Source organism: Amphibalanus amphitrite, unplaced genomic scaffold (assembly GCF_019059575.1).
Source record: "Amphibalanus amphitrite isolate SeventyFive unplaced genomic scaffold, NRLGWU_Aamphi_draft 000200F_arrow, whole genome shotgun sequence".
Classification (NCBI taxonomy): Eukaryota; Metazoa; Arthropoda; class Thecostraca; order Balanomorpha; family Balanidae; genus Amphibalanus; species Amphibalanus amphitrite.
This window is the reverse complement of record NW_024881695.1, coordinates 249,398-261,450: the sequence shown is the minus strand read 5'-3', so window position 1 is coordinate 261,450 and position 12,053 is coordinate 249,398. Positions and strand designations below refer to the sequence as shown.

The 12,053-nt window shown below is 44.8% G+C and overlaps 1 protein-coding gene across 1 annotated transcript; it reads right to left on the bottom strand.

Annotated features, from left to right (window-relative positions):
- Positions 1 to 4,436: 4,436 nt before the first annotated feature.
- Positions 4,437 to 10,390, bottom strand: LOC122384830 (bifunctional protein GlmU-like). Its single transcript, XM_043372604.1, has 3 exons — positions 10,255 to 10,390; positions 9,586 to 9,794; positions 4,437 to 4,805 (listed from the first exon to the last, which is right to left on the bottom strand). The coding sequence occupies exons 2-3, from the start codon at positions 9,766 to 9,768 to the stop codon at positions 4,539 to 4,541; spliced, it is 450 nt and encodes a 149-aa protein (XP_043228539.1). The 5' UTR covers positions 9,769 to 9,794; positions 10,255 to 10,390; the 3' UTR covers positions 4,437 to 4,538.
- Between the last annotated feature and the right edge of the window lie 1,663 nt (positions 10,391 to 12,053).

Below are 12,053 nucleotides of genomic sequence, written 5' to 3'. Positions count from 1 at the left end.
AATATGCTACTTTATGTCTATAACAAATACTCGTATATATCACGGATCGCCTGTAATAAGGATATGCAGTGCACCCACATACATAAAACAAGCGCGGCATTAGTGGGCAGCAAAAATAAGCTACAGACAGTAAGATATATGACCACAAACTCAAAGGAATACACAATTGGCGTAAACTAACTTACCTCAAAGCAAACTGACGACGAAAATAAACAGTTCTCGAGATGACACTGGTTCGATCAATAGGTATGACTCGCAACATTCACCGCGAAAATTCATCCATTTTCGTAAATAAATTCCAGGTTCGGTTGTTAACACTGCATTAGGCGGCCCAGCCTCCATTCGCTAAAAATAAAATCAGTCACCTCTGCGAAACTTTGGTTCCTTGTGACCGTGTCCGGTCCAACACTCGGATGCCTCATACCACAAGATCCTCGCCAGCGCCTTTTATCGAACCTTGGCATCTGCTTCTGTCCACTAAATCAATATCTCCTCTGAATCAAGTCCAAGTGTAGTTAAGTCTCCAATTATTTTCGATACTTACTGATGCCTTCCACGAGGGCAGACATTCGCCATTCAGATTATCCGTTCGACATGCCTCCTGATATGCTACGTATCGTGTTACCCAGTCGCGTATTGACGTGACTGCATGCGCAGCTCGGCACCTCACTGAACTCAATGCAAACGTATGTTCATTGAGTTACTACAGAATGATGTTCCACTCCTCAGAAGCTATCATTTGACTGGAACGATAAGTTGTGCCGTTTATCACGCAATTTAGAATGCCTATATTGTGAACGTTGGTCACAGCATTGGTCTGTGAATTCAGTTCGTGTGATGCGGCACAGCCTATCACTCAAGGCAAATTATTTCCTGAGAAAAGTGAAACATCATTCTGTAGTCGGCTGTACACGTGGCCGATATCCAGTCAGTGCATAAATCAAATTGATCAAAAAAGTTCAACTATTTTAGGTAGGTACTAGAATCGCTTATGTTGACCAATCAGCAAACATGCGATAGAGAATTATCTGAATGATAGATGCAGGAATTAAGATATATGAACACTCGAGATAGTGACGGCAAGCTTTGCAAGCCCGAGATCCCTTGGGTCTTGGTGTGTGTGCTTCAAAGGAGGTGAAGTCATTTATTTGTTCATTGAATGTACGGCTCTCGCGAGATTAAGCGGTAGGTTTTGCCCTTTTACGTTTCCGCTTATATCTCAGAAACTGATCGATCTATAATAAAGCCATTTTATACGATCATGGCAGGCTTGAGAACGAACAAGTCGATCGCATCTTCAACACTTAAAAGCTTAAGACGAAGAAGATATAGCCTGAAGACTGAAGTACACTAAATTTCAGGTGCAAAATCTGCCGCTGAAACCCGCGAGACCTGTACCTATGATATTATGATAACCTGAACGGTTATAATAGTTAGCTACGTGGTTTAAAAGCCACTACGGGCTATAACTAAAAGCAAACCGTTTTAGATACACCTCCACTCGACTGAGGGATGAAGGGGGGGGGGGCGTGCTAATGCCAGTCTATCCAAAGGTATTTCGAGAATATCCCGTTTAACCCGCGCCCCGTTGAGGTCTGGCAGGTTTCACGTCCTATTGAAGGGGGGGGGGGGGACAAGCATCTCCGGAACCATGAAAGAAGGATCGGAAAATTCAAACGGCAATCGAAAGAACTGATCGAAATGCACAAGATGAGCTTTCGATGGCCTCGATTTTTAATCTGTGACGTCACAGGGAGCAGGGAGGTCAAACAAGGTCAAATCTGTCCAAGTTACAATGACGAGCAGTCGGTTCTAGAAAAAGAAATATAGGTTTCTCAAATGAGTCTGGATATGATGTATCATAGATATGACACGTGGGTAGTCATCTGGGCCCTGTTCATGAACCCTGCGGTCGCTGAGGTCGCTGTGGTCGCTGCAGTCAGCCGGGCTGTCAAAATTTTACAATGATATATTTTTCAAAATCATTTTTCAGTACGTTTATTGACATTGTACAGCATTATGAATGGCACCGTCGTGTTCCTGAGCTCAAACTGCATCTGAAAGGCATCTTTTTGTTGAAAAAATTTATGTTCAAAATTTGACCTTTTCTGACCTGAAAGTGACCTGACCTCCGGTACATTCAGCCAAAAATGACCTCAAACGACACAAACGACATTGTTTTCTAAACATGAGTAAAATGGACCATAAAACATGCGTCACGTGACCGATATATGATATACAACTTACGTGACTTAGGATGACCTGGCCTTGACCTGAAAAATTCAATGTAAAAGTTCAGTACCCTCAGGGTATCTACGGCATATATCAAGGAGTGCGTAAACCAAAAATAGGCCTGATCGGACTTGTCAGCCGGCGGTCAGATCCTAAATTGTGAATAAGCAAAAATGCTGATAGTTTTTACTTTGACCTGACCTGTGACGTCATCGGTGACCTCCAGGTCAAAGAGAATAGGCTTCGTTCGACAGTTTTTTAGGGCTATCAGACGCCGTGTGAAGTTTGACGATCGGCCCATTAGTTTCGGAGATAGAAGGGGGTCTCTGGAGAGCCCCCCTCCTATCCTAGTCACTCGCGTCATGGAAAATATCCCAGTCATGCGCGAGTTTAAGTACCTATATTTCTTTTGCAGCATCGCAATGAGAGAAACACGTAGCATCTAAATTTCGCAGACAATTTTGATGACTTGTTGACCTGACTCTGCATCTGAACATACCTAACTGATGCGTTTACTTTTTAACGTTTTTCCCAGCCCTTAACGTTTTTCCCACCTATTCATGTCTGCGGCGAGTGACTTAGAACCCGAATTAAGAGTGGAGGGGCATTTACAAGTCTCTGCACCGTCATGTGTTACCACCGACCCATCGCCACGGCACGCGAGGCTTCGAATATTATCTTAGCTTAGCATGCTTTAGGTCGTTTTGATCTATAATAGTATGCTGCGCTATCTTACCTGAATCGATGCAACTTTGTAGATACATCAGTGCACGCAGGACAGTGAACATCATCCACTCTTTTTCTTTATGTTATGTTATGCACTTAGGGCGAGGTGCGCTCTATGAGCATTGCGCTATGTTTCTCGATCAGATTATCCGGTCTCGGCTGAAACGGCTCCGCACTGTCTGCGTTCTCAATGCACACTGAGTAAAGGGCGGCTCCAAATGACGTCGGCAGACGTCATTGATATGATAAATTGATGATATCCTATTACTTAGCTGGTGAGTCACGGAACGTCATGCGTTGTGCAGGTGTTATCGATAGCAACCTCAATAGGAGGCATTGTCAAGATATAGGTACTTATGTGCATTTACTGCAGGACTTATCAAAATAGTGTTTCTTGATAGCCATGCGAATGAGCATTCTAAAAAGAAAATCATAAAACTTTCATGATGTGTCTCCATTGTATTATCATAATGCTGTTAGTGACTCAGCGATTTAATTCGCATCAAAACGCATCAAAGTTTAATTTAAAGGGACACTCCCACCTTAACATTAGTTTTGAGTTGAGATAGCCAAATTGGTGGCCATGGCCTGCAAATACCGGTTTGGGCACTCACAACATCGACAAATGCTTTAATTCGGAGATATGGAATTTCAAACTTGCAGTTTTCGGATTCTAAGGGGCTAGTGCATTGGTATGCCCCCTTAGAATTTGTGACGTCAGCGGAGATCTAACGATTTTTAAATCTTTTACTAAAACGTTTGGTAGCACGCGGTGGTATATGCTGCTTTGCGCGCAACAAATGCCGCACTTTCAAATAAAGTCGCTAGGAACAGCGGAGATCCCAAAAAGTAAACAAAAGTAAAAGTCTAATATCTTGAAAACCGGCGAATATTTTTCGATGAAATGTGGTAGATATTCGTTTTCGCTCTTTCTGAACCGAGCGACATCACTTTCGTGCCAATTCATTAACTTTTTTGAAGGTGGGAGGGTCCCTTTAAATAGCAATAGCTGGCACGGCTTCCTCATGTTGAAACAGTTCCTAGCTGTATTCAATTCACGACGGCCATTTGATACACATTTGATTCAAATTTGGTGCAGATTTGGTCAAATAAGGTTCGCTGTATTTTTAGAAGTTATCAGCTTGGGTTGCACAGTTGCTTTTACGCCTGCTTTTTTCAAACTATCAGACATTATTTTCGATTATAACACCGAAATAAATTCATGATATGAGGATATTTGTTGCAAAAGAGGTTTAGTGTACAGTTGGTCAAGTTTGATGCATTGGCCAGGTAACCTGTCGTACAAACGGCTCTTCACCTTTTACATATAGGTATGCCAAGAACGTCGTGAAAACGGTGACGTTACTCGGCACCGTCGTTTTTAAATATTCGCAACAAACCTTGTGTGTGGGCCGTGGGGGTCTGCTACAGTACAAACGCTTCAAAATACGGCACCTCTGTCCCCCAAAAGCGCCCACTTCCTTTATGTTATGTATTTAACTCCCATCACAAAATGACCTTTGCAGTCGACGCGCCCTAAAGCCCCAATAAACAACAATAACTCCCATCATTTATCCGGGCTAATCTCTGAGCCCCGCGTCAGTCCCTCCTCTCTCTCTGACCACCAGCTCGCGGTATCCGGTACCGGCATCCTCCTCCCGGGAGAACTCCAAGTCCTCTGCCTCGCCCACCACCAGCTCGGCCGTCGTCTGGACGGTCAGTGAGATCACGTGACCGGACAGTGTCGAGCCGTCAGCGCGACCTAGGGTCACGTGCAGGTGCGCGCCGTCCGGCGATACGGTCCCCACCAGTCCGCAGATCTCCAGAAACTCGCTGCTGTCCATATACTGAAATGAAGAGGGCGAAAAATGACAATACAGACAGTGATTGGCAGTTAGAGGTCGAGTCTCGAACATAGATGCCGAACATTAAATAGAACATGAACATGATGAACATGATGATGTCGGTTGGGACGACCAGTGCCCTGAAGGCTCCGTGATTTATGCTAAACATTATGATATTTAGCGTCGCTTATGCTTGAGAGTGCATTCATTTGAAAGATAAGTAATCTTTCTACCAGTGGCCAAGTGGAAAACTTGTGAACTAGAAGGAACTAGAAGATATAGGTGAATTATAAAAACCTATTTTTCCACAATTTTCGCTTTTTGATAACCCCAGCGCCACTCGGAATTTTAGTCGATTTTTCGCGCGGCAATCGTGACGCCCGACACTGTGATCCTCTACTTCGATATCGTCCATTGTGAAGTATTCAATTCAAGCCAATGATAGACAACCAAGCTTACCGACTGAGAATCGGAATGTTCTACATTCGTGCGAGGTTAAAACCCAAATCAGCAAGATCATTTCAACATAATTCCATTGCACTGGGGATAGCCTTGATCCTCACCCTTCTCGTCATAGGAGGTGTGGAGCAGAACCCGGGCCCTGATTTCTCGAATGAACATCCTGCTGGCCCATCCTTCTCTGGCGTAACGTTAATGGACGTAATGGAAGCAATTCGACTCAGCCAGCTCCAAATTGATCAGCTTACAAAACAAGTGAACAGCATGATGATGATGCTAGCAGGTACGTCAGGAGATGGCAAGCATGTAGCACCTGCGTCGATGACTTCGAATATGTGTCCCTATTCGACTCCTCACCGAACCCCGACGACTCCCCCCGACCGATCGTATGCGAGACCGGCATCCAGCGCAACGAAAGAAACGAAGAAGCCGGTGGTCAAAACAGCTTCGCAATCACCATCTGCTGATGATCGAAAGACCCGACCAGTTTCCAGTCTGCGGAAAAGAGGCATGGACACCAGAACCAGTACGGTCCCGCGCGTTGGTGCAGTCATGCTCGGCTGTCAAAACGTGCGCCGTATTGCCGCGGCGGCCAGAGACGAGTTTCTTCTTGGAGCTCAGGTAGTGTTCGACAGCATCCGGGGAGGAACTGCTCGCAGCGCCCTGTCTGCTCTTCACGGCGCTGTGGCCGGCTGCAGGGCGATAACCGCTGACCTCGTCCTTCATCTGGGAGGAAATGATCTGTCGCGGCACAGCGTGGAGTATACGCTTGACTGCATAGTCGAGGTAATCAAGGCCGCCAAACAAGTCAAAAAGGTAAGAGACATTGTGATATGCTCGGTGCCTCAGGACATAAATGCGACAGAGAACTTTCTCACAATGAAACGCAGTCATTTGAATGATGAACTCGAAAGAATGTGCGTCAGCGAAGGTGTTCGTTTTATTGACCTGCGACCAAGACTCAATGAGTGTGCCCACAATGGTTTAGACAGGTCGAGATTGAATTTGAACAGAGCAGGATGTAGAAACGTCTGGCAGATGCTGTCGAGCGAGGTAAACGGTTTTTTAGACTGAGGCCTTCCAATAATGTGACCGATTGTAGCGACACCTGCTCAGCTAATTTTAACGTCTCGCACCATGTACATACTTCCAAATATGGGCTATCGATCGGCAATCTGAATGTCAGGTCACTGACACCCTCAGCCGACCTTGTGTCTGACTATGTTAAACGTCACCAAATCGATGTCATGTGCTTTACTGAGACATGGCTAAGAAAAGGTGAGCCAAATGTCCCCATAGCTAATTTAGCGATAGCTGGCAGAGCTGATCGGGGACGCAAAGGTGGCGGTGTGGCCATTTACTGTCGCAGTGATCTGACTTTCAGTAAGATCACCGGCCCTAAAATGTCACAATCTGGGCGTCTTGAATTAATTTGGGTAAGCGTACAATGTGGACACAACCGGACAGTGGTTGTTGGTTGTGTGTATAGACCACCTATATATGACTGTATAAAACAGGATCTCGAAGCACTAGAGCTCTCAGTCCAGACCTTGCTGTCGGAGGGCAAGCAAGTCGTTTTATGCGGAGACTTAAATTGTGATCTCTTGCGACCGAACCTCCCACATGTTCGACAACTACTAACTCTCATTGGCAATACTGGACTGCATCAGTGTGTGCAACTGCCGACCCGTATTGCTAGTTCCTCATCGACTCTCATTGACATTGTTCTTGTAAGTGATTTTTCTTTTGTGACAGGGTGCACTTCCGAAGATTGTATCGTATCTGATCATAACTTAGTAATAGTCAAAATGAAAGTTAAGAGGAAAAAGTTGAAACCGTTCCCAATAACGTTCCGCAGATGGAAAAATATTGATTTCCAATCCTTCTGCAGAGACCTGCATGACGCGATACCCTCGGCCCCCGGGGTTGATGTTTCTGATCCCGGCGAGGGTTGGAAATGCTGGGCAGAAGCAGTCATTCCAATCATTGATCGTCATGCTCCGTTTGTAACTGTCTCACTTAAGCACAAAACCGGATTTGGAATTTCAGCTGCCGCCAGGCAACTTATCCGCCTAACGACGGCCCAGTTACGTGTTTCGAGACGCACCAACGCTCAGTCCGATATCACCCTCTATAAGGATATGCGCCGTCAGGTTAAAAAAGTTATTTGCTTTGAACGACGAACAAAATTTGAATCTAGTATCAGATCGCATAGGTCCAGCAGAGACACCTGGAATCTAATAAATGCAACGCTTGGCAAATCTAAGGTCGCCCAGCCATTGGATGAAAACACGGCACGTTCATTCAATGATTTTTTTTGCTCAGTAGGTGGAAACCTCGCTAGCAAAGTAAATATCAGTGCATGTGCAGGTGAGGTGTTTTTTGGTCCCCCAAGAGTATTATCAACTAGATTCGACCTTCGCCCAGCAACATTGGACGAATTACGCTTAGTTATTAGATCCTTAAAATCACATACGTCATGTGGGCCAGATAGACTCCCTGCTTTTTTATTCAAGTCTTTCTCTTCCAGGCTTCTTGGATCGCTTCTACGAGTGTTTAACTCATCCATTACCAGCGGTACTTTGCCATCCTGTTGGAAAATAGCGGAAGTAGTTCCCATTTACAAGGGAAAAGGTGACCCAAAGGAGGCGTCTAGCTTTAGACCTATATCCCTTTTAAGCGTCGCTTCCAAAATTCTCGAGAGACTTGTCTCTCTTCAGCTAAGTATGTACCTAGATGACTGCGATGTGTTGTCAGAAAATCAGTTTGGTTTCCGACCACGCTATTCCGTCGAACATGCCCTGATTGCATTGACGGAATCCATCAGGGCTTCTATTGATAAGGGGAACATTTGCATTCTGGTATCGCTAGATCTGAGCAAGGCGTTTGATTGTGTAGATCATCGTATATTGCTAGCGAAACTCTCGCACTATGGTATTGAACACCCATGGTTCAAAAACTATCTTTCTGGCAGGCGCCAGTATGTGAGGGGTTGTAATGATGCGAAGGGTGATGTGCTGTCAGGTGTTCCACAGGGAAGTGTGTTGGGCCCGATGTTGTTTAACTTGTACATGAATGATTTACCCACCGTTGCGTCTGAATCAGGATCAATAATTCAATACGCCGATGACACTCAGGTGATGGTTTCGGGACCACCAAACGAACTAGATACTGTGATAGGTCGCCTTCAGACCCTTCTTCAAAGGCTTGGGGTGTGGTTCTCCCGGAACCGCCTTTCTGTAAATGCTGCCAAATCACAAGTCACTGTTTTTGGCACTAGATGTGTTTTGAAAAAGATTAATTTGAAGAGTGTACATGTATTTGATACTGTGGTACAAGTTAAGCCGTCTCTTATTAGTTTGGGCGTTACTTTAGACAGCTGTCTTACGTGGAGTAGCCATATCGACACTGTGGTTGGCAAATGCATAGGCATGCTGATACGCCTGAGTCACTTACGTCACATTATGCCCTTGAAAACTATTGCACTGCTTGTTAATTCGTTAGTTCTTCCACATATCCGTTTCTGTGTTTCTGTATGGGGGAATTGTGGCTTGACACAGGGGAAAAGGATATCTAAAATTGTAAAATTTGCTCGGCGTATCACGGGTCGCGAGAGTGCGAATGTGGCATGGCGAAGAGACTTAGCCTTCGAACATGACATTGCTGTATTGAATATAATTCGTCAGTGTCTGCTTTTTCCGGAGATTACAACGCCATTGATATCCTCGCTCTTTATAACTAGAAGATCTGACCGTGAGACAAGACAGTCGGATAACCTAGATCTGGTTGCTCCGCGAACAGATTTTATGAAATATTCACTGTCATATCATGGCTCTAAATTGTGGAATAGTTTGCCCACTAGAATGAGGAATGCCTCAAAATTTGAACTGAAAAAGTACCTCCTAGCAAAAGCAAACACTGACAACTGATGATCACGTTTCACCCAATGTATGCGAATGTACTCGTATGTGCCCTGCAGTGTACAGTTAAACGTACCAACCATCACTGTTTACCGCATGTGAATTGGCAATGTTCCACTGTAACGCCCACCCGATGATCGTGGTTAGTGGAATAAACGATATAATAATAATAATAATAATAACATAGGACCGAGCCACATGTTGCCTTTAGAAATTAAGCTATGCTGTGTAACTTAACTAACCTACCTATACCTACCAACAATTGATACCTACTTTTGTCTTTTGCTCAGAAGCAAGAGCGATATTAGGATCACCAACTTACGAAGGGATGCATCGGCCCCGCGGGACGTCAATGTGATCTGGTTTGATCAAACCCACATAAAACCCCAGCGGTTTCCACTAACCGTGTCTGTTCGCCCGTCCGGGGTCGATGCTAGTCGCAGTCGACAGCCGCTCACACTGCCCACACAGGTGACGACGAAGGCCGCCCTCAGGCCCGCCTGCTGACACCTAGCGGTGAGCTCGGCAACTAGCTCCTGACCGGGCCCCAGCCGAAAACAGAGGACGCGACAGGTGGACAGAGCCATGGTCGCCGAGCCGGGGCCGGTAGTGCCTGGGGATTGGAGATTGGCGACACCGTTTGCAGGAAACGAATTGGAGCAGACTCATGAAATAAGTGCTACATCCAAACTCAACAGTCCACACCATGCTTAACTATAAATTAAGTGATGAAATATATTTATCACATCATTGAATACAATCTCACATCATTGTCATACAACGAAACGTTTACAAGTCAGTTCAGCAGATTACGATGCGTACCTACAGTAAACAGTTTCGGTGATGTCATTCGGGTCCAGGACCAAACAAAGATAAGAGGGTGGAAAGGCCGACCAGCTGCAGTTAACTATGGCCATACCATTCCACTGGCAACGAAGAGCAATTGTTGCCACCGCTTTACAGCGGTCGACCAACCGTAATTGACCAATTACAAAACGTTCACTGGTCATGTGGCATAGCACTGAATCTTCGTCATTTCTCCCTCCCTCTGCCCCTATCTCCCCCTCTCTCACCTGACTCGCCACAGCAGCAGTAGGTAGAGAAGAGGTTCGGTTGAACAACTGATGCCGAAGTGGTTGACTGTTGCTAGCACCAGTAGAAGAGACTCGCGTTCCTCGCCTCGCTCACGCGCTCAATAGGTGTGTGTATGTAGCACGCTTCTGAGATGTTAGAGATGCTAGTATTTTTTTTCTCGATTCAGTCAGCTGGGAATATCAAAAGACCTTGGCTAAAACTTACTTAATGTTTTGCAATATTTACCTCTTTTACATCAGAGATCGGTCTATTTGCCTTCAAATTCATCTATTTATCACATGCACCAATCAAAGGTCGCTCAAACCGGACTGATTTTTCATCCCTTGAGTTGTGTCTGTCCGACGGTGAGGCATGGAACGCGACGAGCGCAATCTACATAAACACACAGTGTAAACAGAACAGGGAGCGTTACAACTCGTCTCTTACGTCAAGAAGTTTATACCTACTAAGAAGTAAGATGCTTATTGCTTACCTATATGCACTAAGGGTTAGTGCTCTCAATTGGAGCCCAAAGCTGAAAGCAACTCGCCATAAGTTTAATACTAAGACCGTACTAGGATTACATCTTATCACACACAGTAAATCCATTACCCGATTATGATCTGTAACATCTAAGCTCAATAAGAAAATAATGAAAAAAAACGCTTCGAAAGCGCCTTTGACCTACTATAATACATATTGTACTTTATCAGTTTCATTCAATATTATTGAACATATTACTTTATCATTTACTATACATGTAGTCTGCACATCAGTTCTCGTTCTCAATGTTTTGCATTATTAACCAGATGTCAGTAGAAAAACGCCGAAGATGATTTTTCGTGCGCGTCACCAACATTGTACGACACGAGAGCTTCAGCTCTCTAAAGTCAAAATAAATGCGACTGTAAATGTCGCAACATTAGACACGAAACAATCCAACTAAAAGCACGTAAAACCGAAATGCTATACTCGTAAGTGTACACAGACTTAGGTATTATTAATGCCTCTTCCATCCACGTGAGATTATCGGTATTTTTCGAACGCCGTGCAGCGAATGTGAGCGATACTGCAAGGCATAATATTCGGCTGACAAATGTATCGCTCTTGCTGTTTGTTAGTCCGCAGGGATGGGGCGGCAACAGCGCAGAGGATGGGCGCCATGAGATGATAAATGACCCCCGGCAATGATGGATAGCTCCTCTGCACCTTTTCTGAGGCCGTCAAATTGCACTTGGTAAGATGTATTTTGCCAAATTGCGTGCTATAATCGCAGATGTTAGTCAATATAAGTGTTTAACTAAACATTAGATAACATCAAATAGGTGTGCACTGATACATAGGTGTACAGTTGCTGAGTGCTGTAAGCGGACTACATGCCATCTTTCAGTTTATCTTCATTACTATAAGCGATGCATGACATTTATCGTTTACATTGCACGAAAGTCATTATGCAATACATAATATAGTAATAGACCGCAACGTTAAACACTCCTTTTGTACTCAACGGGCCTGCCTTCTGAGCACACTGCACGGATGTGTTCGATATCGCATTATTTTGTGGTATGGTTTGTCATTTTTTTGCTGCCACTTTTCAGTCTGCAGTTTTCTATAACATCTTCGTCGCTGGTGTCAAGTTCTGGAATCGTCAGTAGCGCAAAAGACCGGACCACATGAAAGCTAACCGATCGTGAAGAGACTGCGAAAGTTTATGAACACTAGGAGTGTGTCTTAGCGGCAAGGAGGAGACACCAGTGCCCAGTGTCCAGTGGCGGCGGAACACCTTCATTTAAGGGGG

Excerpts from the sequence above, each read along its gene's own strand:
- LOC122384830 (XM_043372604.1), bottom strand. The coding sequence starts at position 9,768 with ATGGCTCTGTCCACCTGTCGCGTCCTCTGTTTTCGGCTGGGGCCCGGT. Across the intron at positions 4,806-9,585 it reads CGGACGGGCGAACAGACACG|TATATGGACAGCAGCGAGTT; the intron begins GTTAGTGGAAAC and ends TCTTCATTTCAG.